General features: G+C 42.5%; 2 protein-coding genes and 1 pseudogene across 3 annotated transcripts; 1 reads left to right on the top strand and 2 right to left on the bottom strand.

The window, feature by feature from the left end:
- Positions 1 to 1,032: 1,032 nt before the first annotated feature.
- Positions 1,033 to 9,256, bottom strand: PGRMC1 (progesterone receptor membrane component 1). 2 transcript variants are annotated; one of them, NM_001194918.1, is given in 3 exon segments: positions 1,033 to 2,350; positions 5,031 to 5,186; positions 8,816 to 9,256. In NM_001194918.1, coding segments are annotated over 3 exon segments (588 nt in total). In that variant the 5' UTR covers positions 9,144 to 9,256; the 3' UTR covers positions 1,033 to 2,246.
- Positions 9,257 to 9,790: 534 nt separating this feature from the next.
- LOC100427534 (acyl-coenzyme A diphosphatase NUDT19 pseudogene) lies at positions 9,791 to 22,888 on the top strand (annotated as a pseudogene).
- Positions 22,889 to 23,504: 616 nt separating this feature from the next.
- LOC711588 (heterogeneous nuclear ribonucleoprotein A1-like) lies at positions 23,505 to 24,669 on the bottom strand. The gene has a single exon (XM_015128073.3). It carries the CDS (start codon positions 24,606 to 24,608, stop codon positions 23,706 to 23,708), a length of 903 nt encoding a protein of 300 aa, XP_014983559.2. The 5' UTR covers positions 24,609 to 24,669; the 3' UTR covers positions 23,505 to 23,705.
- Positions 24,670 to 27,896: the final 3,227 nt, after the last annotated feature.

Genomic DNA, 27,896 nt, shown 5'->3' with positions numbered 1-27,896 from the left:
TTGACTCCATGGAATTTCACCTAATTCCTTCAGCCCTGGGTGTCTTGGGCCACACATAAAATACACTAACATTAATGAGAGCTGATGAGCTAAAAAAAAAAAAAAAAAAAAAAAATTGTAAAAAAAAATCTCATGTTTTAAGAAAGTTTACAAATTTGTGTTGGGCTACATTAAAAGCTGTCCTGGGCTGCATGCAGCCCGTGGGCCATGGGTTGGACAAGCTTGCTCTAGATATTTTCCTCTTGGCCTGTTTAACTTAGCCTAATCTTCACATGCACATGAGATTTCAGGCTGCAAAGGTGGGCCCAACTTGTCTCCCCCACTCCCTCTCCAAAGCATAAGGCATAATATGTTACATGGCACAAAACAGGCACTCAAACATTTGGTGAATGAAACCAAGTGGGAAAAAAAAGAGCACATTAAAAAAACTCACAAGTACCTGCAATGTGGTTTGATAACATGAAAAATTGAAATTTCTTTGGTTCAGGGAGTATATCTCTTGTAAGAAAACTCTGCCAATGTTAACATTAAAATGACAAAACACTAATGGGTTGTCTTTGTTTATACAACTGACTGCATATGCAAATCTGTTATTCTTCTTTTGATATGAGGTGAATTAACTTTGCTACTGTAAGGATTCTGATACTTTCCTGATCAGAAAATTCATTAACATAAAAAAACCCAAAACCCTTCCTTAGTACTTGGCAATGACAAAGTCTTCAGTAATACTACTTCTTAAGAACCTGGCTATAGACTTCAAGGTGGAGATCTGCCATTTACAGTTTAGAAAGTTCTGATTTAGGCAAAACTTTGACAAGTCACAGAAAAAGCAATTCAATTCACTATGTCTTAACAGGACAAGCTGGTATTTGGTTTTTGGTGTGGGGTCTCCGTGAAATTTTGCCGCTTGTTTCTTTTGGAATACAAAAACTCTGCACTCAAAAGTGAAACTGAATTTTAAGCCAAAGTAAAATGTCTGAATCAGATTCCCTAGAATAAGGTTTTTTAAAAAATTTAAATAAGTCACCACACTATAGTGGGTAAAACCATTTTTATTAACTGACCAAAGCATATCATTTTGTTTTCTGATTTGAGGTAAAATCATTAAACACAGTTCACAAGAAAATACAACGACTATTTAACCACAATTACAAGAGTTTGAAATCTCACTAGCTGTTCATATAATACTTTTACAAATTCATACAACTGTATAGTCTACTTAAGCTTAGTGTTAACCAAAAGAGCAATATCAAAGACCTAGACACTTGACGACTACTTTTGCAGTGGGTATAGTTTTGTAACAACAGAATAACTGTTATGTTATGAATATACTTTACTTTAAAATCCACTTGGTTAGTGACTGTACTGTTTCCTCGTGGTTCAGGCGTGCGCATGAAGGCTCTTAGGAGAGCAAACACCTGTTCCTATTCTGTATGTCCCTCCCTCATTTCAAATGAGAATAACCAATTGAGGAAAATAACCAAATAACCATTGCCCCACCATGAACATGGGGCTTGGGAAGACAGTCCTACAATCTTCACCATATATTTAGGTTTTTAGGCCAGCCAGCTGTTTTTTTTCAAAGCTTTCTTTTGAATGTTCAGATCCTATTTTAATCCTAACTATAGACTACTGTGTTTGTGAAGGTGTCTGAGTGTCTATGTGAGGGCAAGGACAACAATGCAGTCCAGAAACACAGAAAATATGCTTTTTTGCAGCTGAGCTCTGTTTTGAGATTTCATTACTGGACAGTGCTTTAATCAATACCAAAGTCTTTGGAACACTGCAGATTTGCTTTAGAGGTAGATAAAACAGAAATCATGCAGTTAAGTCAATTGAGAAAAAAAAAAAAGGATTTGTTATCTTTAGAGAACATCATGACTAAAAGTTGATCCTTTGTTCTTGGTGCACATTTAAGATTTTTTGGGAAATACCCAAGTCTTCCTTGTCTCTCAGGAAAAACACATTTAAATTCATCCTGTACTAACTACAGATAGAAGAAAAACAGTATTAACATGTGTATTACAGCACTGCAGTTCACTTTCTGGATTTGTGACACACAAACACATCATGCATTCTAAGACAGAAGTTAATTTTATTAGTGTCACTAGTGATGTTAATTAAAAAACTTACAGCAAGTGCTCAAAATTTTTCTAAATATTGTAATCACTACGTTTTAAAGACAGAGTGGACTGTTACAAATGATTTTGCAAAATACAAAAATAGATATACTTCCACTGAATGCTTTAATCATTTTTCCGAGCACTCTCATCTTTTGGTTCTTCCTCATCTGAGTACACAGTGGGCTCCTCCCCCTCCTTCAGCAGTTTGCCCACGTGATGATACTTGACTGGAGGTGGAGAAGAAAACACAAATGGTCATTCTCATTCTTTCTAAAACATCATTACCACATTTCAATTTAAAGCATTTATTAGAGGCCTACAATATACTCAGCAATGTGTTGGGCTTCTTGAAGGATACAAAGGTGGTTTATACCACTGTCCTTGCTAACAGGGAATTCGTTTTATTCAGAAGATAGACATATAAAACAGGTGGCAATGTCTGGCAATGAGTGTGCAAGGTAATGTCAAAATGAATTGTTTGTGTGTAGGGAATGTTTAGAAGAACAAGGGCAAGTTATGAGTTCATCAGAAGGGTTACAGAATACTTCATGGAAGGAGGATATATTTTGGAAAAAATGTATACAAGGATTTAGGGAGGGAGTTCCAGAAAATGAAAACGTCATGTACAAATGCATACAGGTGAGACAATGTATCTGGGAAGCAGTAAAGAGACCAAGTTGGCAGGAGTAGTTAACATTTAGAAGTTAGTAGGAGATAAGATTGGCTAAGTAGTGTGGGGAAATATTATGAAAGATCTGAAAAGCCAGCCTGAGGAGACCGGACTTATAGGTGGCAAAGGGCACTGAAGGTTTACAAGCGAAGGAATGACACAGTAAAATAGTGTTTTAACAACAATATTATCAATGTGGTGCATAGGGCAGATTTCAGTAAGGAGAGACTGGGGACAGGGCGATCCGGAGGCTAGCGTGCAGATCCAGATGCAAACGAACCAGAGGCAGGAGTAGGGTGGTGTCCAGGGGAATGGAAAAGGACAGAATGAGAAGTACTTTGAAAGAAAACTGGAAGCATGAATTAAGTGAAAATTGGAGTTCCCATGGACCAAAATGGAAACTCTGTGGAGGGAGCCATTCTGGAGGCTCACATGACAGGACATCTACAACATGGAATGGACAAGTGAAGTCAGGATTGGCAGGAAAAAAAAAGGTTTCCCTGAAAATCTTTCAGAAAGAGAGTTCAATCCAATTGTGGGGATAGAAGCCATACTGTAGGGAGGAAGAAGGTATAGAGAGGAAATGAAGCAGTGGTTAGGAGCAAAAACTTGTAAGAAGTTTGACAGTGAAAGGAAGGAATAACAGTCTCATAGATGAAGAGGATAGCAGGAGACAGAATGTTTTTCCCATCACAGAGAAAAACCTACAGGTGGTTAAAGGAAGTGGTAAAGGAGCCAGGAGATGACTGAAGGTGTTGGGGAAAACAGATGTAAGGGTGAAAACCAGAATGCAAAAGACTTGAGAAGAGATGGCATCAGCAAACCACCACATCACTGTAGCCAAACTAATGCAGGGTCGATCATCTGAATGTCCGCAGCCAAGAGTCTCCTCTTCCTGAATATGAGTAGGAATTAGAGGAGTAACCAACCTGTCTAACAAGGTAACTAAAGCTGCTTTTGTGTGAAATAACTGTTGGGAACAATTGGAACTGTGGGAGACAAATAAAAGCTGGGTGGCACCTGGGAAACCTGCCTTAAGGGGAATCCACACCAGCTTTGAGTATAGCTGAGGTGTCACAACAGTATCTGGGGCTAGCCTTAAAGTGGGAAAAAAAAAATCACACTTTTTCTCCCATTGATGAAGGCAAGCCCTAGAAAATAGAGCTCTGTAAGTTACACACTACAATTCATTGGTTTCACATAGAAAACTAATTACAAAGGCATCCTTATGATGCCAAAAATTAGGGACTCTATTAGGTAACTGAACTATGTTTTCCAAAGTATAAAGACTTGCCTCTACACTTGGAAGTTATATGTAGCCTGCTTGAGACCCAAACTCAGAGGCAGAGACACATCTGGCTAATTATTAATCCAGAACTCTCTCTGAAGTCAGCATTATTTTCAAAGAAAATGGTTGGATAGAGCCAAGAGAACATGTAATATTTAACTGATTATAGAGAACACACATAGAAAACTACATTTTAAATGGAAGATCTTCAAATAATGCTCATGGTCTTTATATACTGTTTCATAAAAGCAGGGAAAGACTCTTACTCAAATTCTCGGCAGTGAAATATTGCTAGAGTGATAATTAAACAGTTAGATTTGACAGAAGCCAATTCCTGAATTCTCAAAATCTGAACTTAACCCCTCATTCCTACTTCTCCCTAAAGACCTCAGCCCATAGCATAAGCCAGAAACAAGCATCTCCTTTTACTTTCTTTTTAAAAATGCAGACACCATTGTTCCTGGGCACATTATAAGCATCATTTGTAGATGAGGCCTATAGTTAGGCTCAATTAGATTCAAAGAGAAGCTGTTTCACAGAATACAAGTCTCCCATTCTTCAACAGAGATGTGGGCTGCTTTTAAACGGCAAGCTCTACAAGAGAGGGCTTATGAAAATCCCTTTCTGTAGCCAAGATGGCCACTGTCCTTTCCCTGACACACCAAGCACCAAATCCTCATTTGGAATCTGTGCAAATCTCTCAAAAATTTTAAAATCAAAACCAGAAACCCAAGTTTCCATAGAGAACTGGCTAAAAATTGGTATGTAATCATAGTAAGTGACTCAGCACTGCTACAATTACTTCAAGCCATGAACTTGATCCGTCCAAGATTAAGGAGCCTATCAAAATGCACCCAAGTTTCAGGCTGCTTAGTAATAACTATTGTCCTGCCACGAATCCCCATTACTGGTAGAAATTTGACCCAGGCACAATTTTAAAAATGCTTACAAGTGAACTGAGACTCCCAGTCACTCAGAGTCTCCTGCTGGGCAGCAGTGAGGTCAGAAAGGTCATCATACTCATCCTTCAGTGCTTCCTTATCCAGGCAAAATGTGGCAAGGCCCCTGGATGCATCTCTTCCAGCAAAGACCCCGTACGGCCCCTCTTCAAAAACAAAACCAAAGATCAATTCTTTATTAGACAGTCAATTGCTCTGTGATTTACACACAGAAAATGGCTTCCCTATTCATCAACATAGCCCCATTTTTGAATATCAAATTCTATTCGGAAACCATAGTAATGCCGATATTCTGAACATTACGTAGGAGACGTAGAAAGCCCTGTTGCCATTTAACTTTTAAATAACTAAAAGTAAATCAAACTGCTATACATTTGCATCAGTCTCCTGTGGTTTCCAAATAGCTAGTAAAAAAGGCATACGTGGTTAGTGATCTCTTGGGGTAGTGGTAGTAGGGAATCATACAAGATAATACTGAGTCCATGGGTTAGAATTCAACTTTAGAACATTGAACTGGGAGCCTGACGGTTCTAGGCACTTAGGGCTACACCAGTGAGAGTTATGGTTTCTTAAGACAATAAGCACTGATGTGTACATGGAAACACATTTCCTTATAAATATATTCTGATATGTCTTAATGAAACAAAGATATCTTACAGCGATCTTTGGTTCCAAGGCTCAATTAAACATTAACTCATGGCATCTGCAGGAGAACCATTTTATAACAGTATCAGTGGTTAAAAAATCTATCCACATTACATAACCTTCACTGTCAATAAATAAGAGATAACACAGAGATCAGTCTTCATTATCTGTTTTTGGTGGGCTTGAGACGACTGTGAAAATACTAAAATTTTCATGGAAAAGAGACTGAATCAATACTGCAAAACAACTCTATAAAATGTGATTATCTGTGATATTACACTGAACTTTTGTCTAAGACAGCAGAGAATCATTCTGTGGGTACAAAAAGTGGATATTTAGAATTATTTAAATATTGCACAACTAAATGAAGAGAATCCAGTGTGGGTACAAAAAGTGGATATTCAGAATTATTTAAATATTGCACAACTAAATGAAGAGAATCCAGTGTACTTTAAACAATGTGTTGTTTCCCCCAAGGCAGATTGAATAGCAGCCCTGACATTAAAATGTTTGTAGGTAACCACCATGCCAAGTATGAGAATAGATCAAGTTTCAACATGGCCTGGTCACCTGAAACCACAATACGCTCAGAAATTTTTTACAAATTTTATGACTTTTAAATGCAATTAAAATTCCAAAGAAAAATGCTTATTTTTAATCATCATTACATGCTGCCACATCCACTAAAGGTAAAAAAAAATGCCCACATTTTTCATAAATGTACACCTCTAGTGGAAATGGCAGCACCTAGTGCTTGAGAATCGGCAAATGTAATGGTTTGAACCTCACTCGCCATTTCAGAAATTATGGTCATGGGCTTGGTAGAGTGAGTCTTTACCAAGCAAACCTCGTAGAATATTTAAACAAGGCCTAGTGGGAACATTAAAAGTCTTTAAAAAATACATATTATTCAATGCAATGTATATTCACTAGAATGTAAGCTCTATAGGCAGAGATTTGTGTCTGTTTTGCTCACTGCTATATTCCCACATCTACAACAGTGCCTTGCACAGAGTTAACAGGCACTAGAATGACTAATTTTTAGGAATCTTTTACAACATGAAGCATCACTTTCTACCATGATGTCACGGAGTCATGGGCTCACTGAATGACAGTGCAAGATAGAGACACAGGTCTCACAATAGGCCATCTTTATCACTTTTCAGAGGGAAAACTAAGGCTCAGAGAGAACAATACTCTGCACAAGGTCACACAGCTAGTCATGACCCAATCAGGACTAGAACGCAGGTTGCCTGACTCCCAGTTTTGTGCTCTATGCGCAGGCTGACATCCTCTCAATGACTCTGCAAACTACAGTCATGATGATGCCTCATGCACATGTTTTCACTCCTTTAATATTGAGCTCAATATTAACAGGTATTTACACGATTATTTTTATTGATAAAGCATCTATGTGTGCTACTCTAAGGGACAAATAATGTGTGTGGTTTTCAAATGATTTTGACAGTTACATGCCCACAGAAAGCAGGTATTCTAAAATATCCGCAGGCCCGGTGCAGTGGCTCATGCCTGTAATCCCAGCACTTGGGAAGTGGAGGTGGAAGGACTGCTTGAGCCCAGGAGTTCAAGACCAGCCTGGGCAACACAGGAGCGAGACCCTGTCTCTGAAAAACGAATAAAATGTCTGCAAGAAAAAACTGAGTTCCTTAACCTTAGCACATCTGATTTTGATCAGTTGGACTGGGAGATTAAAATGAACGCCTGAGTCTGACCTGTGTACCGCCTTCTGTACTTTTCCCTCTCTCAGGCCAGTGTGGAATGAGCACCGTCCATGTGGACACCCTCTAAGCTCCCTGTGTTTAGAGGAGTCCATATTGGAGGAGCGAAAACCTCCTCTTCCTCATCTCCAAGTATTCTATAAAGCAGGACTTCGCAAGCCTGGCTGCTTTTCAAATTCGCCTGGGAAGCATGTTAAAATACAGACTCCCCGACCACCTGAGACTCATTTGCAGCTCTGGCGATTAGGCTGGGAATCTGTAATTTTCCTCAGATGCATCAGGTGATTCTGATACGCAACCAGGTTTGCAAAAACCTCGACTCTAAGGAACCCATCAGGTCTGCCTCCTCCAACAGCTCAGCAGTGCAGCAGTCATCCATTCTTCATTTCCCTCTGGTTGGCTTTTTCTGATATCCCCCCACCCAGCAGTCTTCAGAGCGCTACTCCTTTTGTTTCTTGGTATCCTCCCACTTCTCCCTCCCTCCATTTTAATTTTTTTTTCGGCTTCTAATCCTTTCTCACCTGCTATAGACTAAATACCACATTACCTTAAAAGCTTGCCACGTTACCATTGTCCACCACATTCAGCCTTTATTCCTCCCTCAAACAGCCCCCTTCCTCCTTGTTCACCTTCCAGCCTTTCCCCATCTGCCACACACAGCACAAGCGCACACATACCAAACACATGCCACACACATACCTGACGCATGACCCATTTCAAGCGCGCATGCACACACCACACACACACACACACACACACACACACCCGATAAATCACATACACTAAACGCGCACACACCGCGCATGCACACACCGCGAGTGCACACACACATCACTATCCACCGGGCACAATGCTTTTACCTGCTGCTAATCCCGTCTCGGCGTTTTCTCCCATAGCCTCACATTTCAAAGCTACTCCCGGCGTCATTGGCCTTCCCCTCTTCTCTAGGTCTGGACCTTTTCTCTCTTTCGCCCTCCCCCATGCCTCCCTCGGAACACCCTCATTTCCTTCCTAGAACCCGACACTACCCCCTCCTCCTTCCAGGAATCCCCAAGCCCAGGTCCTTCGAAAACTCCCTCAACAGCCTGGGCTTTGATGTGTCCCCCCGCAACGCCTTCGAGCTTCGTGGTCCCACCCATCCCCGGCTTAAGCGCCTCAGCCTTTCTTCTCTAACCCCCTTCCAGCGCTGTCAGCGCGGGCCAGGGATCCGCGTCCCCGACTGGCTCGCAGCCCCTCTAGAGCGCCTCTTGTCCCCTGCCCACCTACCCTAGCTCGCCGCCATTCCTCCCTGCACTCAGGGTCGCCCCGCTCCCGCCTCGCCTCTCTCCCGCCCAGCCCCGTGCCGGGGGCCCCCTTCTTTTGTCTCCGAGACCCCCTCGCCGGCCGCGTACCGGGCCCGTAGAATTTGCGGCCTTTGGTCACGTCGAACACCTTGCCGTTGATGGCCATGAGTATGCGGGGGTCCTGGACGCCGTCGAAGCGCCGCAGCTCGGCGGGGGTGAAGTCGCGCCGCTTGAGGCGGGGCAGAGGGGGCGGCTCGTCGTCGTCGCTGTCGCCGCTGGCCGCCGGCTGGTCCCCGCGCACGATCTTGTAGAGCAGGAAGATGCAGAGGCCAAGCAGCAGCAGGTTGAGCGGCGACGTGAAAATCTCGTGCAGCAGCCCGCCGCTCTCCAGCTCGCTCGGGTCGGCGCCAGTCGCCACCGCATCCTCGGCAGCCATGATCTCTGGAGTAAAGGTTGGGCCGCGCTAGGCAGGGCTCCGGAACTCGCCGCTTTCTCCTCCCTCTGAGCGAGCGAGTGGCGCGCGGGGTTCGGCGGCCAAAGACTAGCCGGGGAGGAGGCGGGGCAGGAGGGGCGGAGCCTCCGAGCCCCGCCTACCCCGAGGCCACCTAAGCGCCCCGCCCTGCTCGGTCTGGTTAGGCAGCCCTCAGGCCCCCCACAAAGCCTCTGGAGTCCGGCGCCGCGCCCCCGCGGCCGCGCAGTGCCCCCCTCAGTTCTACCTGGGAGGCCCCAGCCCAGCCTCACGCCATCCTCGCGCCATCCTATAGCTGAGCGCGACGCACGCGCTGCCCTCCTCTGCGCCCCTGTTTTGCTCCTCGCAGACCGACCCGCTGGGAGAGCCTCGGCATTGCCGGGCTCTGTGCGAGCGCCCCTCCACCACCTGATGCGCGCCAGACACCGACTCCCTTTCTCTTGCTGCAGGCTTTTCCCTGCCTCCCGTTCCGAAGCCCCTCATCTTCCCCCGGCAGTTCCCGGGCCCTCCAAGCTGTCTTAGGAGACAGGAAACTCGTTCTTCGAACTCCATTTTCTGTGTTAGAGCCCTACACGACTCATTTTCACCTTGGGAACCCCCATTCGCTCTCCTTGATGGCCCTTCCCCAATTCTCCCCCAGATGCTGTAGGACCGACACCGCCGGGATTGCTAAAGTCAGTGCACAACTCTCCCTATTATCTGGGGAAACGAATCGGAACGCCCAGTTAACTTTGAATTTTTTCTCCGAGAAACCCTTTTGCAATTACTGATTTGCTCAGTCACCAGGCATTAACAAGCAACGTTCTCTTGTTGCTCTTTTTTCCCCCTCAGAATAATGTGAAAGTTTCTTTGTTTGGCAGCGTTCTTCCATTTGGAGTCTTTCAGGCTACCCTTGGCAGTCACAATAACCCTGAGCTGGAGCCCAGACAAAGGCGGGAGTTTGGAAGGATCCTAGGCCTGGTCCCTTCCTTTCCTAGGTATTTCATCCGGCCTTTGATGTGCTAACAGACTGCACAGAAGCAGGCCTCCACGGAGGAAGGGGTTGCCTCGTCCTAATCTGGCCCTTTTTCTGGTGGCAGGGGGAGGGGAGCAGAAGAAAGGATAGAGAGGGAAACAAATAATTAAAACCAAGCTGTGCACGCATCTGCAGCCCAGAGCAGTACTTTTCCACCAAGCGTTCTGTTGGCTTGCACATAATTTACTCCTCCCAACATGCAAGAGACTTGAGTAAAGATTGGCTTCCTACCTCAGAATTCTAAAAATTTCTGGCAAAAACTGCTTCCATCCCTGCCCCCCACATCTTCTTAAATCATTATAAAGTGTAATGAGCCAAACAATCTTTGTATCTATCGGGCCCACGCATTTTTCTCAGAGCTAAATTTGGGATTAGCTGAACCGGCCCCTCCAGATCTTTTGTCAAAACTCTTCAATTTAATCATGGGGAAACAGGCTCAAACTGAGGGCACTTGGCTATAGTTAGAATCTATCTCTTTTAACATGTATGACCAAGAAAATTTAGAAAGCTAATAAACTTACGAAAAACATTTTCATTTGCAACTAATATGACAAAGGGTTAATATTTCTTTGAGAGCTCATTTGGATTGATAAAATGTATAAGATTCTAGTCAATAAATGGGAAAAAATAGGAACAGGTAGTTCACAAAAGAGAGCACGCCAGTGGTGAATAAGCATATGAAACATGTTCAGTCTCATTAGTAACAAAAAGAAAAGCATGGAGATGCCACTATCACCTACTACTTTTCTACAGGAAAGATAAAAGGGAAAAAAAGGATAACACAGTATTGGCAAGAGATTGGTGAAACTCTCATACGCTGTTGGGTATAACCTTTCATTATCCATAAAAATATTTTCTATGCATTAATCCCACTTCTAGAAATCTGTTCTTTGACCTAGTAATTCCATTTTTAGGAATCCATCCCAAGGAGACAGAAATGCAGACAAATATTTCATTACTAAGATGCTCAGCAGAGATTCATTTTTAATACAGAAAAACTGGAAACAACCTAAATGTCCAACTTCAAATAAAATGACTAATTAATGCACTTGAATTGTGACAAAACCATTAAAAGGCCATTCAAATATCATCATTGTGGAGTCCTAATTAGGGAAAGGGAATCAGGCTGGTGGGAGCATGAAATAGCAAAAAGAAAAAAGCAAATAAGCTACAAATCTCCCTTTCTTCATGATCCAAAATGCAGCCCTCCTGCGCAAATAACTCACAGTCTTCCCGTGCCCAGCTATCGCCAGACACCTGTAAGTTAGCTCATTGCAACCTTGGCATTATCAATATTACACAAAGACCTCTTCAACAGACAGCATAAACACCATCCTATAAAATTTCCAGCAAGCCTTCATCTCCTGGCAGTTGGCTCCTCTCTTGCAGGCTGCCCTTTGTCTCTCTGGCAACATATATTTTCCTACTTTCTCTAATAAATCTACCTTCTTTTAACTAAAGCTGTCTTGATAAATTCTGTTACCCCTGTGCCACCGGCCCAGTCATCTCTCCCCCACAACAATCATGACATGGCAAAATGCTTGTGTTTTAATCTTGAGGGAAAAACAGGATACAACACTATACGCAGTATGAATTCAACTATGTCAAAACATTCATAAAAGGAAGTGTGGAAGGAAACATGCTAAAATGTTAACTGTTGTGATTGTTGGTTTCTTCTTTATACCTTTCTACATCATCCACAATGGGCGCATGTCACTTTTAACCTCAGGGGGAAAAATGGTTTATTATTTATTTTCTGAAAAAAATGTAGAATGATAATACATGTTCACTATAACAAACTTAAACAATACGTGAGCGTATAAAGTAAAAAATGAAACTCCTTTCTCCCTCTCCCAGTTCCCCAAACAGTACTTAAATCAGGCCCATACATTAGCCGTTTGGCTTATATTCTTGCAGATATGCAACACACACACACACACACACACACACACACACACACACACACGTTTTGTTTTATAAAACTGGGGGAAATTTTATATAATAAAAGTTTTATCATTTTTTTCCCCAATAAAGAGAGACACAGAGTAAAAAACAAAACAAAAACCAAGCCGTTAGCTCCCCACCCAGATAAAGCCTGCTGGAATGTTTTTTTCAAAGTAATATTTGTCTAAAGTTAGAAACTTCAAACTATGGGAAGATACAGAAGACAACTGTAGTCCCTCTCCTCACTCTTGATTCTCTTTCCTCAAAGGTAACCACTATTAAATCTGGGGAAAGTGTTTTCATGGAGGGATGGCGACGATTTATTATTCTCATTTATCATAGTCCAGTGTCTCTTCTGCTACACCTCTGTGTCCCCTTGGAGGATAATGGATTAAAGGAAGTCCTGCTTCACATGGAGGGTAGAAAACTTGTGCAACTTAAGACCTCAAGAAGTGATACAGTTTAAAAATATAAATGCTTGCAAACCAGATTTGATGTTCAATAAAGTGGGCTATTAGCTAACACTGCGATGTAGAGATTGTTGAAGAAAAGCATCCCATCATTCAGGCTCATGTCAGAATCAATGCTGAGTGGAATGGTCTCCTCCAGGGTGGCAGTTCTCAAGTTATCTGGAAATAAGCAAGAGTGCTCCTGAATAAAAAGCCCCCTTCAGAACATGAGGGTTGCCTTAATATGCTCTTTGGCTCCAAATCAGTTACTTGACCCAAGGACTACTTGTTTCCCAAGATACATGTTAAGTCTTTTAGTGTTTTCAAACTTTCTGTCTCCTTTTAATTATTTTCAAAGGTTTTAAAGAGCTTTTAAAGAAAAATAGAACAATTGGCTGATTAGCTAGAAAATGTTTGGGAAATAATTCAGCCTTACTAGGAAGCAAATAAATCCAAAGGAACATAATAACAACGCACCATTTCTCATCATTCAAATGACTGGAGTGTTCTTTTTTCTCTTTTGTTTCTTGGAGCTTTTTAAGAATGGTAATACTTGGTGTTGGCAAGCACAGAGCAAAACAAGCACTCTGACACAATTGGCAAGAGTAAAATTGCTAGAATGCAAGATTCATTTTGTTCACCAATATATTTCAAGCCCCGACACCATGTCTGGCACATAGTAGGCACGCAATAAATATTTGTTGAACTTAATTATGTTGTAAAAGGGTTTAGGCTTTCTAGAAAGCCCTTTGGCAATATGCATTAAAAGCCTCAAACTATTCCTAGTCTGTGGCCAAGAAATCTAACTTCCAGGAATTTCCCCTAAAGAAGTGTTCAGAGACGTGGACATAGATTTGTGTAGAAGAACCACAAAGCATGATACATGATAGCAAAATCTGGAAACAGCCTAAGTATCCAAAGATGCTCCCCATCTCACTCAGAGTAAAAGCCCAAGTCCTTACAGCACCTACAAGGCCCTACAGGATCTGCAGTACTCTACCCACCCTTACCTTTAAGACATTAGGATCTCACCACTTTCTTCCCTGGTCACTCTACTCCAGCCACAGTGGCCTCTTTGCTGCCCTTTAAACAAGCAGCCATATTTCCAATTCAGGGCCTCTGTACTTGTCATTCCATTTGTCTGGAATGCCCTTCCCTAGACATTCTCATGGGTCATTCCCTCACTGCTTTCAAATCTCACAACACCTTCTTCCTACTCCTCATCCTCCTTCCCTGCTTCATTTCCCTCATTGCATTTACTGCTTCCTAATATACAGTATCTTTTCTCATTTTTTAAATCTCTTCCAACTTGAACATAAGGTACACAAGAACAGAGGCTTTTGTCTATATTCTTCACTGTTATATTCCTTGTGCTTAGAATAGTGCCTGGCATGTAGTAGGTGCTCAATAAGTATCTGTGGACCTGAGTTTGAGTATGGAAACCCATTATGTTAAATTCTCATGCACGGAAAAAAAAATCTGAAGGAAACGCACCTAAAAGTTAAGAGTTATCTCTGGGTTGTGAGATTATAGGTAATTTTAGGTAATTTTTGCTATCTTCTTTATCCAGTGAATATAAACTCCTTTTATTATTGTAACAAGCAATAAAAAGTTAAAAAATTTAAAGACTAGAAAACAAAATTCTACAGTTGCCAACTATGTCTTGAGTGATAGTGTATGGATCCACATTCCCAATTTCAGAGACTGGAGACTTCGTGCTGAGATTTTAAAGAGACCCCAAAGGAACCTGCCCATCTGCATCCACTCAGCCAACCTTGATTGAGCTCTAGCTCTATGCTAAACTCTGTGGTGAGCCTACGGATGCAAAGTACTTTCCCTCAAAGAAGGAGCTCACAGTCTAGCAAGGGGAGACAGATGGTCAAAAGGTTACAGATGCTGCGGTTGAGGTCTCCACATGGTAAGGGGGAGGTTGGCAAGGGATGGTGGGAGGTGTGATCTAGGAAGGTTTCATACAGGAAATGACACTGAGCTGAGTCTTAAAAATGTTCATGGCACCAGTTAGGCCTATCAGTAAAAAAAAAAAAAAAAAAAAAAGAAAAAGAAAAAGAAAAAAATTTCACCAAGTGGACAAGGAAGGGGATAAATTTTCTGAGGAACCAGTAGTTCTCAAACTTTAGTGAAGATCAGCATAATCTGGAGAAGGGGAGGGCACTTATTGAAATGTCCACTCCTAGGACCAGCCACCAAAGATTCTAATCTAGTAGGTCCAAGGGAAAGCCTGAGAATCTTTAGTAATAGCTGACACTGTTTGAGCACTTATTACTTGCCAGGCAATGTTCTAAGCCCTTTTGTGGATTAACTCGAGTACTCTTCCTAAAACACTGTGAGGCAGTTGGTTATATTATCCCATTTCACGGCTGAGGAAACAGGTACAGAAAAGTTAAGGAACTTGTCCACTGTCACACAGCTAGTAAGTGGAATGTCAGAATTCAAATACAGTCAGTCTGGTTCCAACCTTGGCTGTTTACCATTAAGCTATTTGACCTGCATTCTAACATGTGAACAAGCACCCCAGGTGATTCCAATCCAGGTCAGAAACACTGGGATAGAAGAAACAGTCTGGGGCCGGGTGCGGTGGCTCACGCCTGTAATCCCAGTGCTTTGGGAGTCTGAGGTTGGTGGACTGCTTGAGCCCAGGAGTTTGAGACCAGCCTGGGCAACACTGTGAGACCCTGTCTCTACAAAAAAAAAAAAAAAAAAAGCAAAAATGTAGTCAGTTGTGGTGGTACATGCCTGTAGTCCCAGCTATGTGGGAGGATCACCTGATCCCAGGAGGTCAAGGCTGCAGTGAGCCATGATCATGCCACTGCACTCCAGCCTGGGCAACAGAGCGAGACCCTGTCTCAAAAAAAAAAAAAATTCTGAACAAAGGTACAGAGGTGCAAAACACCATGTCCCATTCTAGGAAAACCCTCTAATGACCCCCCATTGTCAGTGAAATCAAGTCCAGAGTCTTTGGCATGGTTTACCCAACTGTGGTGTGATACCTACCCAGATTTCACCTCCCACCCCCATTTCAGGACCCACGCACTCATTCTCCCAGGTCCCCAACTGCTGAAAGTGTTGGTGACTGACAGCTTGCAACGAAATCCTCTTCCTGAGATTGCACTGGGCTAACGAGAGCTTTCTAGCCCAAAGTCACAGATCCTTCTTAGTGCAGCCTGCAGGTAATGAATGGCCAATACAGGGATATAAAGGCCTGTCTTCCTTTCTCCATCTAAGGAAAACTCTGAAGAGTCATACCAGGCTCAGAACTCCCTGTGGGATTGATGGAAGCTGCATTGTGACTGCACTGAAGCTCAGCTTCTCCCTCCGCCCTATCCTACTCCCTTGTCTTATATTTCAGGTGTCGATTCCAAGAGCACTCTTCAGTCAATTTTCTACGTGGCAAACTCCATCACAGAGTCTCTTTCCCAGGCAACCCAGCCTTCCATGATCTGGCCTCAGATTACTTGTCCAGCTTTATCTCTTTATCTCTTTCTACTTTCTCCTTACCCTCAACACTCTAACCATAATGAAACTAGGAATGATGTGGCCAATGTCGCAGCTAATGTGAGTGCTATGAACATTTTACATGTGATTCCATTTGTCTAGAATGCTCTTCCCCAGATGTTCTCATGGGTCATTCCCCTTCCTGCTTCAAATCTCGTTTATCTTACAAGCGAGGTTCTATTATCATCCTCTTTTCATAGATGAGAAAAACCAATACATAGGTTAAGCTACTTGTCCAAAGTCACACAATTAGTAAGAGGCAGTGCTGGGATTTAAACCCAGCAGTCTGGCCCCAGAGCCCATGCTTTACATGAGATCATTTTGCTTTTTCGAAGTGTCATGCTCATAGGAACATGGAGGTTGCAATTGGAGAGGTGGAGACTGGAGCAGGGACACCAGCCTTACCGCAGGAGAAAATGAAGACTTAAATCAGTGTTGGGATAGTGAGGACACAAATGCAAGGATACATGTGATAAATGTTAAGGAGTTGGATGGGACAGGACTTTGGATTGCTCCTCTATTTCTCCCATTCCTTCTACATCTGACTTATGCCCCCAATTTTTGTATGGGTGGATGGCATATCATTCATCAAAAGAAGATATATAGCAGGAGGAGCAAACTTGCAAAAAGGACATTGTATGCAAATGGGGGTTGTGTTTTAAAGTGTGGTTCATAAACCAGCAGCTTTGGCATCCGCTGGGAGCTTGTTGGAAATGCACGATCTTGGGCAGTATGCCAGACGTACTGAATCAGAATCTCCATTTTAACAAGTCCTCCAGATGATTCACATGCACATTAATGTTTGAAAAGCACGGGCATAAGGAACATTCTGATGGTGCTATCCAGTAATATCTCCAATCGGGTATTTGGGTTCGGGGCTCAGGATGGAGGTCTGGACTGGAGGGGTAAAGACAGGAGGTATCAGACTATGGGTGGTAGCTGAAACCACTGGCATTGAATTAGATCCCAAGGAGAATATAGGGCAGAGGTCTCTCTCTCTTCAAGGCTCATTGCACAATGTTCTAAGCCAAGGTTGAAAATTGTTAGCCTTGGTGACTACAGCTGGCTCGAACACATGTTTATTTGACCCTCACATTATTTTAATTTTTAAAATATTAGATGTAAGCACTTAACCAATAGATTTTTACATAAAACCTGCATTTCTGACATAAAAATCTTCTCTTAAAAAATGAGAAGATCACTTTGGGAGGCCAAGGTGGGCAAATCACTTGAGGCCAGGAGTTCGAAACCAGCCTGGCCAACATTGTGAAACCCTGTCTTTACTAAAAATACAAAAATTAACTGGGTGTGGCACGAGAATCACTTAAACCCAGGAGGCGGAGGTGGCAGTGAGCTGAGGTTGCGCCACTGCACTCCAGCCCCAGCCTGGGCGACACAGCAAGACTTCGTCTCCAAAAAAAAAAAAAAAAGAGAGAGAGAGAGAGATCTGACATTATATCTCTGATTAGCAGCTGCCTCCTTTAGCAGGTACACCTAAAGAAGCCCCATTTCTCCCTGCTGTATCCCCAATGCTGAGAACAAGTATCAACTGTCTTTTATCACATTTACTCTGTTTTTGTTAAAGCAGAATTAAGTGGATAATCAAAATTTCTTTGTACCTATGACTCTATCAAAAGTGGAAAATGAAAGAGAACAGGGTTACTATTTCAAAATAAAAACAGGGCAAGAACACATTTCTTCGTGATTTCTGGCATATACTACATTGCCACACATCAACCAGACTTGCATTACTTACTCATATTACTGGCCTGGCATTTATAGGCAGGTTGCAGAGAGAAAAAGAGGGCCAAGATAGAGTCTTGGGGAAGATTAACATTGTAGGAATAAGTAGAGGAAGAGAAACCCACCAAGGAGATTGAGAATAAAAACCACAAGTGGTAGGAAAATGGCAGAATAGTGTGGTCCAATAGAAGCAAAGGGAGGAGACAGGGTTTCCAGGAGGGAGAGGTTTACAGTGCCAAGGGCTGTAAATGGATCAAGAAAGATGAAAACTAAGGTGTAAGTTGGACTAGACAGTTAGGAAGTCCTGGGTTACCTATGCCAGACTCTTTATTGTGGCATGAGAATGGTGAAAGTCTGGTTCCAGTGGCCTAGGGAGTGAGTGGAACATGAGGATTGAGGAGATCTATCTCTCAAAAAAGAACTTTGAGAAGCTTGACTAAGGCAAAGGAGGTAGGGAAAAGAGAGAATTGGATTCCTTGGTTTGATTTTTGTTGTTCTGAAAACTGTCATAGACTTCAGTTGCAGCAAGGTAGGTAGTAATGCTTAGAGGTTGAAAGTACAGGACAGAGTAGGTACTTTTTTTTTTTTTTTTTGAGATGGAGTTTTGCTCTTGTTGCCCAGGCTGGAGTGCAGTGGTGTGATCTCAGCTCACTGCAACCTCTGTCTCCTGGGTTCAAGCGATTCTTATGCCTCAGCCTCCGGAGTAGCTGGGATTACAGGTGCCCAGCACCACTCCTGGCTAATTTTTGCAAATTCTTTAGTAGAGATGGGATTCCGCCATATTGGCCAGGCTGGTCTTGAACTCTTGACCTCAAGCGATCCACCCACCTTGGCCTCCCAAAGTGCAGGGATTACAGGCGTGAGCCACCTCGCTCTGCCCAGAGTGGGTATTAATCAACCCTGTGGCATGGAATGAGACAAGAGAGGATGAAATCGAAAGAACAGGTGGAAGGATCATAGCTTCTCCTTTAAGAGGAGAGGGAGAGGGAATTCAAACCTGACAGTTTCAATGTTTTCCATGAAGTAGGAGGCAAGGTCAACTGTGAGGGGAACAGAATGGGGAGAGAGGGGAAACAGCAAGGGCTTGAGTATTGGCCAAGGCTAATATTTTTACCATTCCCTCCATAGGGGCTTTTGGAAACAGGAAGAAACAGGAGAAATACAGGCATTATGTTGCCTAGGAAACACAGTGGTTTGCTAAAGCAATAGTATGTTCTTTCGAATCTTATTAACCCTTTCGTATCCATTGTAACCTCAAAGAGAGCTAACTGGTGAATAGGGATGGAAGTAGAGAGAATTTTGCTTCATAGAACACACAGTGGACATCCTCTTTAGCCTGAGGAAAATATGAGGGTATGAGTAGCCCTGGGACAGGAGACTTAAATAAAATAGGAGAGACCATTAAAGAAGTGGCAGGCAGTAAGGTGTCAAAGACATTCCCCTATTTCCTTGTGCTGGTATGTGACCCACACCACACACACTCACACACACACACACACACACACACACACACACACTCCATCCCTTTGCATGTATACAGGCATGATCCCACTTTCCCACCAATCAGAAATATCTAGAGTTAATACGTGGGAATTATCCTTTCCTTGGTTTTTTTTTTGTGTGTGGTAAGATAATCTAATTGAAAATGAATTGTCTTCTGTTTTTTCTGCTATATAAGTTCATCGCTAAACAAAATTTATCTTTCTCTCTCTTACTCTTGCCACAGAGGATGGCCAGGGCTTTGTGACAAGGAGATCTGAGCTTTACATATGCCAGGAAGAAAGTAGAGAGGACCTTGTTTCCAAAAAGTCTCTAGGTTATTGAGAGCTTTGAGCTGAACCGAGAGTTCGGTTCAAAGGTCTCTGAGGGTGGGGAGGAGTGGAGTGTGGATCAGCTACATGCCCCAGCCTAGGCACATATTGTGGTTGGGAGGCAGTGTCCCAGAGTGTCCAGGATCCATGTCCTGGTCCGCACACCCGCACCCATGACTCCCCAGGAGGGTGTAAATTCTATTGAGGAAGTCTTTCCCTCCAGACTCAGTTGTCCTCCCCAAGCTGATGCTGGTCCATCATTTTTAGTGACTTTAACATCAATGTAGATGACCCATCCCACACCATGACCTTCCACTTCCTTGACTTTCTTCACCTCCAACACTTTTTCCTCTACTCCACATTAGCCACCCTCTCTTGGTCATACACTAGACCTTTTCAAAAGGCCAACTCTGATTAAACCCAGCTGTTCCCCCATTTCCTAACTGCACATAAACAACTGAACATCGTAGTAGAAAGCACAGTACTATACTTGCTGGTCTCCCTTGAAAAAAAACTTTGGAAAAGAATCAAAACTGTTTTATTCACAGATGACATGATCATCTATGTAGAAAATCCAACAAATTCTACAAATAAGCTACTAGAACGAATGAGTAAGTTAGCAAGGCTAAAGGATACAAGATTGACATATAAATACCAATTTTATTTCTAAATATTCAATAGCAACGAACAATCAGAAATCAAAATGAAGAAAGAGACAATAACATCCACAACAACGTTAAAACATCCACAACAACATATTAAACATGAAATAATTTGGGACAAAAACTATATGATTCTCTCTGTGTAAATGCCCAGAAAATACAATCTAACATATAGTGACAGAAAGCAGGTCAGTGGCTACCAGGGGATAATGAATGAGGAAGAGCCCACCTCTCTATTCTTGCTTTCAGCTGATGATATTGCATTTCATTTCTTTAAGAAAATAGAAACAATTAGATGTAAACTATCATCTCCCTGCCACCAAACCCACCAAACCCTACCTGCAGCTGTATTCTCTGTATTCCTTCTCGGTACTGTGCAGAGAGTGTCTTTACTCCTATCAAGGGCCTTCCCCTTGAACTCTGCATCTATTTGCCTAATTCTCAAAACCCTGGCTCCCATAGTTTATCTTCTTCTCTCCTTGATCATACTTATGAGCAGATAAACATGCTTTAGTGTTTCTTCTCTTTTAAGACACCTTCCCCCGGGCCAGGCGCCGTGGCTCATGCCTGTAATCCCCGCACTTTGGGAGGCCGAGACAGGCAGATCACTTGAGGTCAGGAATTTGAGACCAGCCTGGCCAACATGGTGAAAGCCTGTTCTCTACTAAAAATACAAAAATTAGCTGGGTGTGGTGGCACATGCCTGTAATCCCAGCTACTTGGGAGGCTGAGGCAGGAGGATTGCTTGAGCCTGGTAGGTGGAGGTTGTAGTGAAGCAAGAGTGTACCACTGCACTACAGCCTGGGCGATGGGAGAGAAACCCTGTTTCAAAAAAAACATAACAAAACAAAAACAAACAAACAAAAAAACCAAAACCAAAACCAAAAACCTTTCCCTAACCCCAAATCTTCCTAGTAGCTACTCCCCTGCATTTTCTGTTCCCTGTGTATCCAAACTTCTACAAAGGGTTGTCTATATGTATCATCTCCACATCCTTGCCTCCCATTCTCTCTTCCACTTACTCTGCTGGGCTTTTGTCTGCATCACTCCTTCAATGCCATTCTTATTTATGTTCTGATTCCATGGACATTTTTGTAACTTTATCTTTGGACTCTGTCTCTCAAAGTACGCTCAGAGCACTTTGTACACAGAGTACAACATTTGATGGAGTTGATCACTACACCCTGAAATACTTTCCTTACTTAGTTCCTGAGATACATCCCACATCCTTTGATGGTTTTTCTCCTTTCTTATTCACTACTCATTCTCAGCTGCCCATACCATTTACACCTCCTTTGCCAGACTTTTAAATGCTGGAGTGCCCCAGATACGTCCTGGGCCAGCATCTGTTCTCATTCTCTGCTCAGGTGATTTCATTCAGTCCTAATGTTTTTCATATACTTAAGACTCACATATTTAAACTTTATATGAAAGACAAAAGGAAGGAGAAAAAAGCATAAAATAAACTTTTTACCCTGGTCTTACCCCTGGACTCCAGATCCTGTATACATTAGGCATACTTGACATCAATAGGTATCAGAATATTTACATGTCCTAAATATAACTTTTAATTTCATCCTTGTATTAGACGCTGTACAGTGGTGAGAAACAGAAACTGCTTAGTTATTTAGAGGAGAAAAGGATGGGACACAGGGAATTAAGAGCTTACAAAAATCAGTGAAAGGGTTGGAAGAACAGGCTATAGCCTCGGCTGTAGGAATGACTACCAGGACTCTATCACTAAACAGGCCCATTGGGGTACTGTGACCTCTGCCCTCAGACAGAAAAGTGGGTCATCAAGAAGCCTCCGCTAGGATGATTGGCTTCAAGAATAGAGCAACGCCCAGGACCTCCCCGCCCGGGTCCTGCGCCAGAGCCCGGCCTCGCCCTTGAGCTGCAGCCGGGCCTGGCGCCTGCTGCGCCCGCTTGCGCCCAGGCCTCGCGCCACTTCCTGCGGCTGTGAGCGCACCTCGGCTGCACGCCCGACATCTGGGCGCTGCACCACTGGAGCGTCTGGCTCACCCCTTTCTCGCGTGGCGCAACTCGCCTCTTCAAAGCTTCCTTCTTCCTATGCTGCCTGCGCGAGCCGCTGCCAGTCTACCCCGACTTGGCGGAGGTGGTGGGCTGTCACTGGTCATTGCCATCAAAGGCAACTGAAAGTTTCTTATCAAAAGAAATTTGGCTGGCACCCCCACAGTTCTACGAAATGAGAAGACTTGAAAACTTTGCCTCTCTGATTTGCACAAATTTTGTTTGGATCTGGCATTAGAAGGACTGAAAAGGTGGCTGTCGATCACCTCGTTAACTGCTGATGGGATGCTCTAGCTTTTACCAGTGATGAGCTATACTTAGAAGATTCAGACTTTTTAGAAAATCTTTTCTCTGCTGAAAAAAAGACTGAAGAAATCATGAAGGAAGGCAAGCAATTTCACTGGATAGTAATAATACAATCGCCAGCTTTACGATACGTGACTGTTCAAAGTGCAAACACGTTTATCCTAAGAGCTCTGTAGTAAGAGTTATTTGTAGGGTGCTCATGCTTGTTTGTAAACTGGCCTACTTGAAGTCCTCGTGAATAACAAGGGTTGAATTTAAACTTGCTTGAAACTTAAGGAAGTGTGTGCCTATAAAAGTTATACGGCCGGGCGCGGTGGCTCACGCCTGTAATCTTAGCACTTTGGGAGGCCGAGGCGGGTGGATCACTTGAAGTCAAGAGTTTCAGACCACCCTGGCCAACATGGTGAAACCCCATCTCTACTAAAAATACAGAAATAAGTGGGGCGTCGTGGCGCAGGCCTGTAATCCCAGCTACTTGGGAGGCCGAGGCAGGAGAATCGCTTGAATCCGCGAGACTGAGGTTGCAGTGAGCCGAGATTGCACCACTGCACTCCAGCCTGGGCGACAGAGGGAGATTCCATCTCAAAAAAAAAAAAAAAAAAAAAAATTATAATGCAGTGTTTCTTATTTCAGGGAGCTCTCTTGCTTGTTTTATTTATTTTTTTAAAAGACATTTATTCAGCATCAGGATAAGACTATTATAATTAGCAATCAACAGCATAGGTGCAAAAAAAAATCTACATTAAAACCCTTTGTTAGAATGCTTTACACTTTCCACAGAACAGAAACTAAAATAACCTGTTATACAATTAATCACAAATACAGTTCTCGAGTTTTTTCCCATATTCATGAGTATTTGTCTAAAACATGTCTTCTTTGTAGCAGCTAGGCCCTGCCACCACTGTGCTTGGCTGAGTTCACAAATCTCTTGTAACCTGTAGCTTCCCTGTCACTTCTCTGGCTCTCCTCTCCTGCTAAGCTCTGTTTCCTAATTAAAATCTTCTGCCACTGCCATAGCTACTGCTGCTACTGGAACCGCCATAGCCACCTTGGTTTCATGGTTTGGCAAAGTATTGGCCTCCACCATCATAGGGGCCAGAGCTTCTGCCTCCAAAATTTCCTCCCTTCATGGGTCCAAAATTTGAAGACTGATTGTTGTAATTGCCAAAATCAATGTAGCTTCTACCACCTGCAAAATTGCTTCCATCATTACCAAATCCATTATACTCATCCCCACTGCCATCATATCCACCACCACCATGGCTGCCACCAAAGCCACCATGACCACTGAAGTTTCTTCCACGACTAAAGTTGTCATTTCCACCAAAACCACCTCCACGACCACCACCAAAGTTTCCAGAACCACTTCGTCCTCTTTGGCTGGATGAAGTACTCGCCATCTCTTGCTTTGACAGGACTTTCCTAACTTCACAGTTGTGGCCATTCACAGCATGGTATTTCTGAACCACAAGCTTATCCACGGAGTCATGGTCGTCAAAGGTTACAAAGGCAAAGCCCCTTTTCTTGCCACTGCCTCGGTCAGTCATGATTTCAGTCACTTCGATTTTTCCATACTGTTCAAAATAATCTATTAGGTGATGATGTTCTTCAGTGTCTTCTTTAATGCCACCAACAAATATATTTTTCACAGTTAAGTGGGCACCTGGTCTTTGAGAATTTTCTCTTGAGACAGCTCTCTTTGGTTCCACAACTCTTCCATCCACCTTGTGTGGCCTTGCATTCATGGCTGCATCTACCTCCTCCACAGTGGCATATGCGAAAAACCCAAAGACCCTGGAGTGCTTGGTGTTTGGAACTCTCATTACCACACCGTCCAGGAGCGTTCCCCATTGCTCAAAATGACTCCTCAGGCTCTCATTGGTTGTTTCAAAGCTCAACACTCCAATGAAAAGCTTCCTCTGCCGGTTGGGCTCTTTAGGAGACTCTGACTTAGACATGAGGGCAGGGAAAAGAGAGACTTTAACGATGCTTCTTCAGCGGCGTCCAAGGGCAGAAAGGCCCTTATTTTATTCTTTAAACCTTACAGTGTGCGACATGTATGAAGTTTGTAAAGTATTAATGATCTTGTTAACCAAAACAAGAAAAAAAAATTCACAAGGGTTCCCACTTCTGTATTGTTTTATTATTTCAAAAGTTTAAATAAGATGTTCTGCTGCTGTTGTTCTCAATGTCCACTGTTTTAGCATCTTCCCTGATGTGCTTTGGAAGTTGATCGATGAATTTCTTAGACTTTCTGTTGGAATTACTTTAAGGGTGTCTTATTAGATGGTGAAAATTAGACTGAGACACACTTCAAGTGACCATGTCATTGTTTTGTTGCTATGTCTTTAGCTTGATGATTAAGATACAATTCTTTTTAAAACCAAATGGCATTAGTCATATTTCCCAAATTAGAAATCTATTTTAGTTAATATTTTAAAGAAACACGAAGCCATAACAAAAATCTTTATTGTTTTTACTCCTGAGTGTTAATGAATGTAAAGAGGTTACAGATGTAGTGTTTAATTAATGATGTTTATTTTTTCTATATTTAACATGAGTAATTTTTCATTGTCTTTAAAGAGGAATAATGTTTATTGATTAAAGGTGAAAAATGATAGTTAAGACACCAGTTCTGTGTCAAGATCTTTGACTGTATTATACATTGTACAATTGACTTCCTTTTTCATGAAATGCCTTAGTTTTCCTACTATAAAATAAAGACAATGATGAATTAAAAGAAAACAAAACAAAGGAATAGAACACCATAGCTGCAGCCCAGTGAAGCTGAGCCACTACCACTGCCACCATAAACTGACTCTCAACAACCATGAAACTAGAGACTGAGACATGGAAACACTGACTTAGGTTGCTACAATTATTGCAAAAGTCCCTTGACTACCATTTCTTTCTCCTCTGTCCCCTCCTCAAACATGCACACACACACACACACACACACACACACACACACACACACACACACTCCAGCCAACACATAACACTATTCCAAGTTCCATTCTTATTACTATTACTATACCATTTCACAGAGGAGTAAACTGAGATAGAGAGAGGTTAAGTAGCCTAAGATTACAGTTAGTGAGTTGTACATGCTATTATCTGCCCTGCTCTTATCTCTGAACATTTCCTTGTCAGTTTTCACGTATCTAGAATTCTTCATGAACATATTTTTAATGACTGTATAGGATGCTATCATATGTATTTACCACAATTTATTTGGCCATTCTCCTATCTTGCATATTTAGATTTATTTCCAATTTTTCTTTATGAACAGCAACTGCAATGAGCACTCTGCATACAAATTATTTTGCTTATTTTTGATCATTTTCTTATGATACACTCCTTAAAATTCAACTATTGGGTCACAGGCTATGAAGATTCCTAAAAACAGTATTTGAGGGTTAGTAGTTGTGAATATTTTTAATCCACTTGAATATATTAATAGGCATACCAACCGGTAATATGCAAGAGTGCTCGTCTCATTGTGACCTCCACACTTAAACCGGGCATTTTCATCTTTCCAAGTTTTTGCGATAAGTATGCTGCATGCAATATTGGCATGCTCATACTAAAAATGTGTTCATTGTTTTTCTGAAATTCCAACTTAACTGTGTATCCTGTATTTTATCCAGCAACCCTACTTGAGGTGGATGTCCAAACTCTCTTCTTTTTTGAGGTATTCCTCCATTGTGAGCCTGGAAAACAAGGCTGAGGCCTCCTACTGTGGAAACTAAGGGAAGCACATATTCCCTCTCCACAAGCCCTGAGTGGTTAGGGAGCCCAATGGGAATCCAGGCTCTTACTGAAGACTTTGGATCTTGAGAGGTTTATACAAAAAGTGGCCATTTTGAATTCATTCATAGAAACTGCATCTAGCACACCAGAATGTCAAATCAGTGGAGTCCAGATGTAGCAGTGTTTTGTGGTGGTGGTGTGTAGAGGTGGTGAAGGTGGTTGTTGCCAGGAGTGACATACCAACCAAGCTGGTCCTATGGCAAATCTTGACTGGGGTCCTCCCATGATTCCTGACCATTTCTTTATCCTGGTTTACCTGCCTTTCTGTTGATTCCGTGAAATGCCCAATAATTTGCTAAATTCAGCCAGAGTCAGTTTCTGTCATTTGCAACCAAGAGCCCTGACATTTATAAATACAAGCCCAGATGGGCTGGAGAAAATTTGAAATCATGATATTTCCAAACTCCTTTTGTATTCCTAAAATTGGAATTTTAAAAATTCTCACCAAATGACTGTTGTTCAAGGGAAAGGGATTTGGCATTTTCCAAAATAAGCACTAGATGGCGCTGTGAGGTAATATGTTCTTGATTATGTCGTTGCCCAAATAATAAGGATTAAGATCATCAATAACACCATCACCAAGGATACTGTCAACAAGAATAGCTAAAATTAATTGAGTGCCTCATATGTGCCAGAAACTCTTCTACATGTTTTATGGAGTTGTAAACCAAAAATAAAATTCTAACCCCTCAACCAACTGATGGGCCCTCCCCGTGGCAAAGTGCATTCCAGAGTTAAGTTGAAAAACTAGTTCGGGCCATGACGGGAAGTGGATGTCAGACATGCTTCGTTATACCCTTCTCCGTTTTGGAATTCAGGCACAGCTGACCAGCATTAATATCAACACAGAGACCTTAAGACTGATAGAGGCCAGGCGCAGTGGCTCACGCCTGTAATCCCAGCACTTTGGGAGTCCAAGGCAGGTGGATTACCTGCGGTCAGGAGTTCGAGACCAGCCTAACCAACATGGTGAAATCCCATCTCTTCTAAATACAAAAAATTAGCTGGTGGAGTATGCTTGTAATCCTCCCAGGTAGCTGGATTACAGGTGGAGCATGCCTGTAATCCCAGCTACTTGGGAGGCTGAGGCAGGAGAATCACTTGAACCCGGAGGCGGAGGTTGCAGTGAGCCAAGATTGTGCCACTGCACTTCAGCCTGGGAGACAAGAGTGAAACTCTGTCAAAAAAAAAAAAAAAAAAGATTGATAGAGCAGACTCTTGAAGTTTGATAAGAAACATTTACAATTTATTCTATCTGAAGCCTGCTACCTGGAGGCTCCATCTACATGACAAAACCTTGGTCTCCACAATCCCTTATAGTAACCTAGACATTCCTTTATATTGACTCCAGGTCTTTAGATAATAACTCTTTCAACCAACTGGCAATCAGAAAATCTTTGAATCCATCTATGACTTAGAAGCAACCCCCTCAC

This window comes from Macaca mulatta, chromosome X, assembly GCF_049350105.2.
Source record: "Macaca mulatta isolate MMU2019108-1 chromosome X, T2T-MMU8v2.0, whole genome shotgun sequence".
Classification (NCBI taxonomy): Eukaryota; Metazoa; Chordata; class Mammalia; order Primates; family Cercopithecidae; genus Macaca; species Macaca mulatta.
The sequence above is the reverse complement of the archived record's forward strand: the minus strand, read 5'-3'. Positions and strand labels throughout refer to the sequence as shown.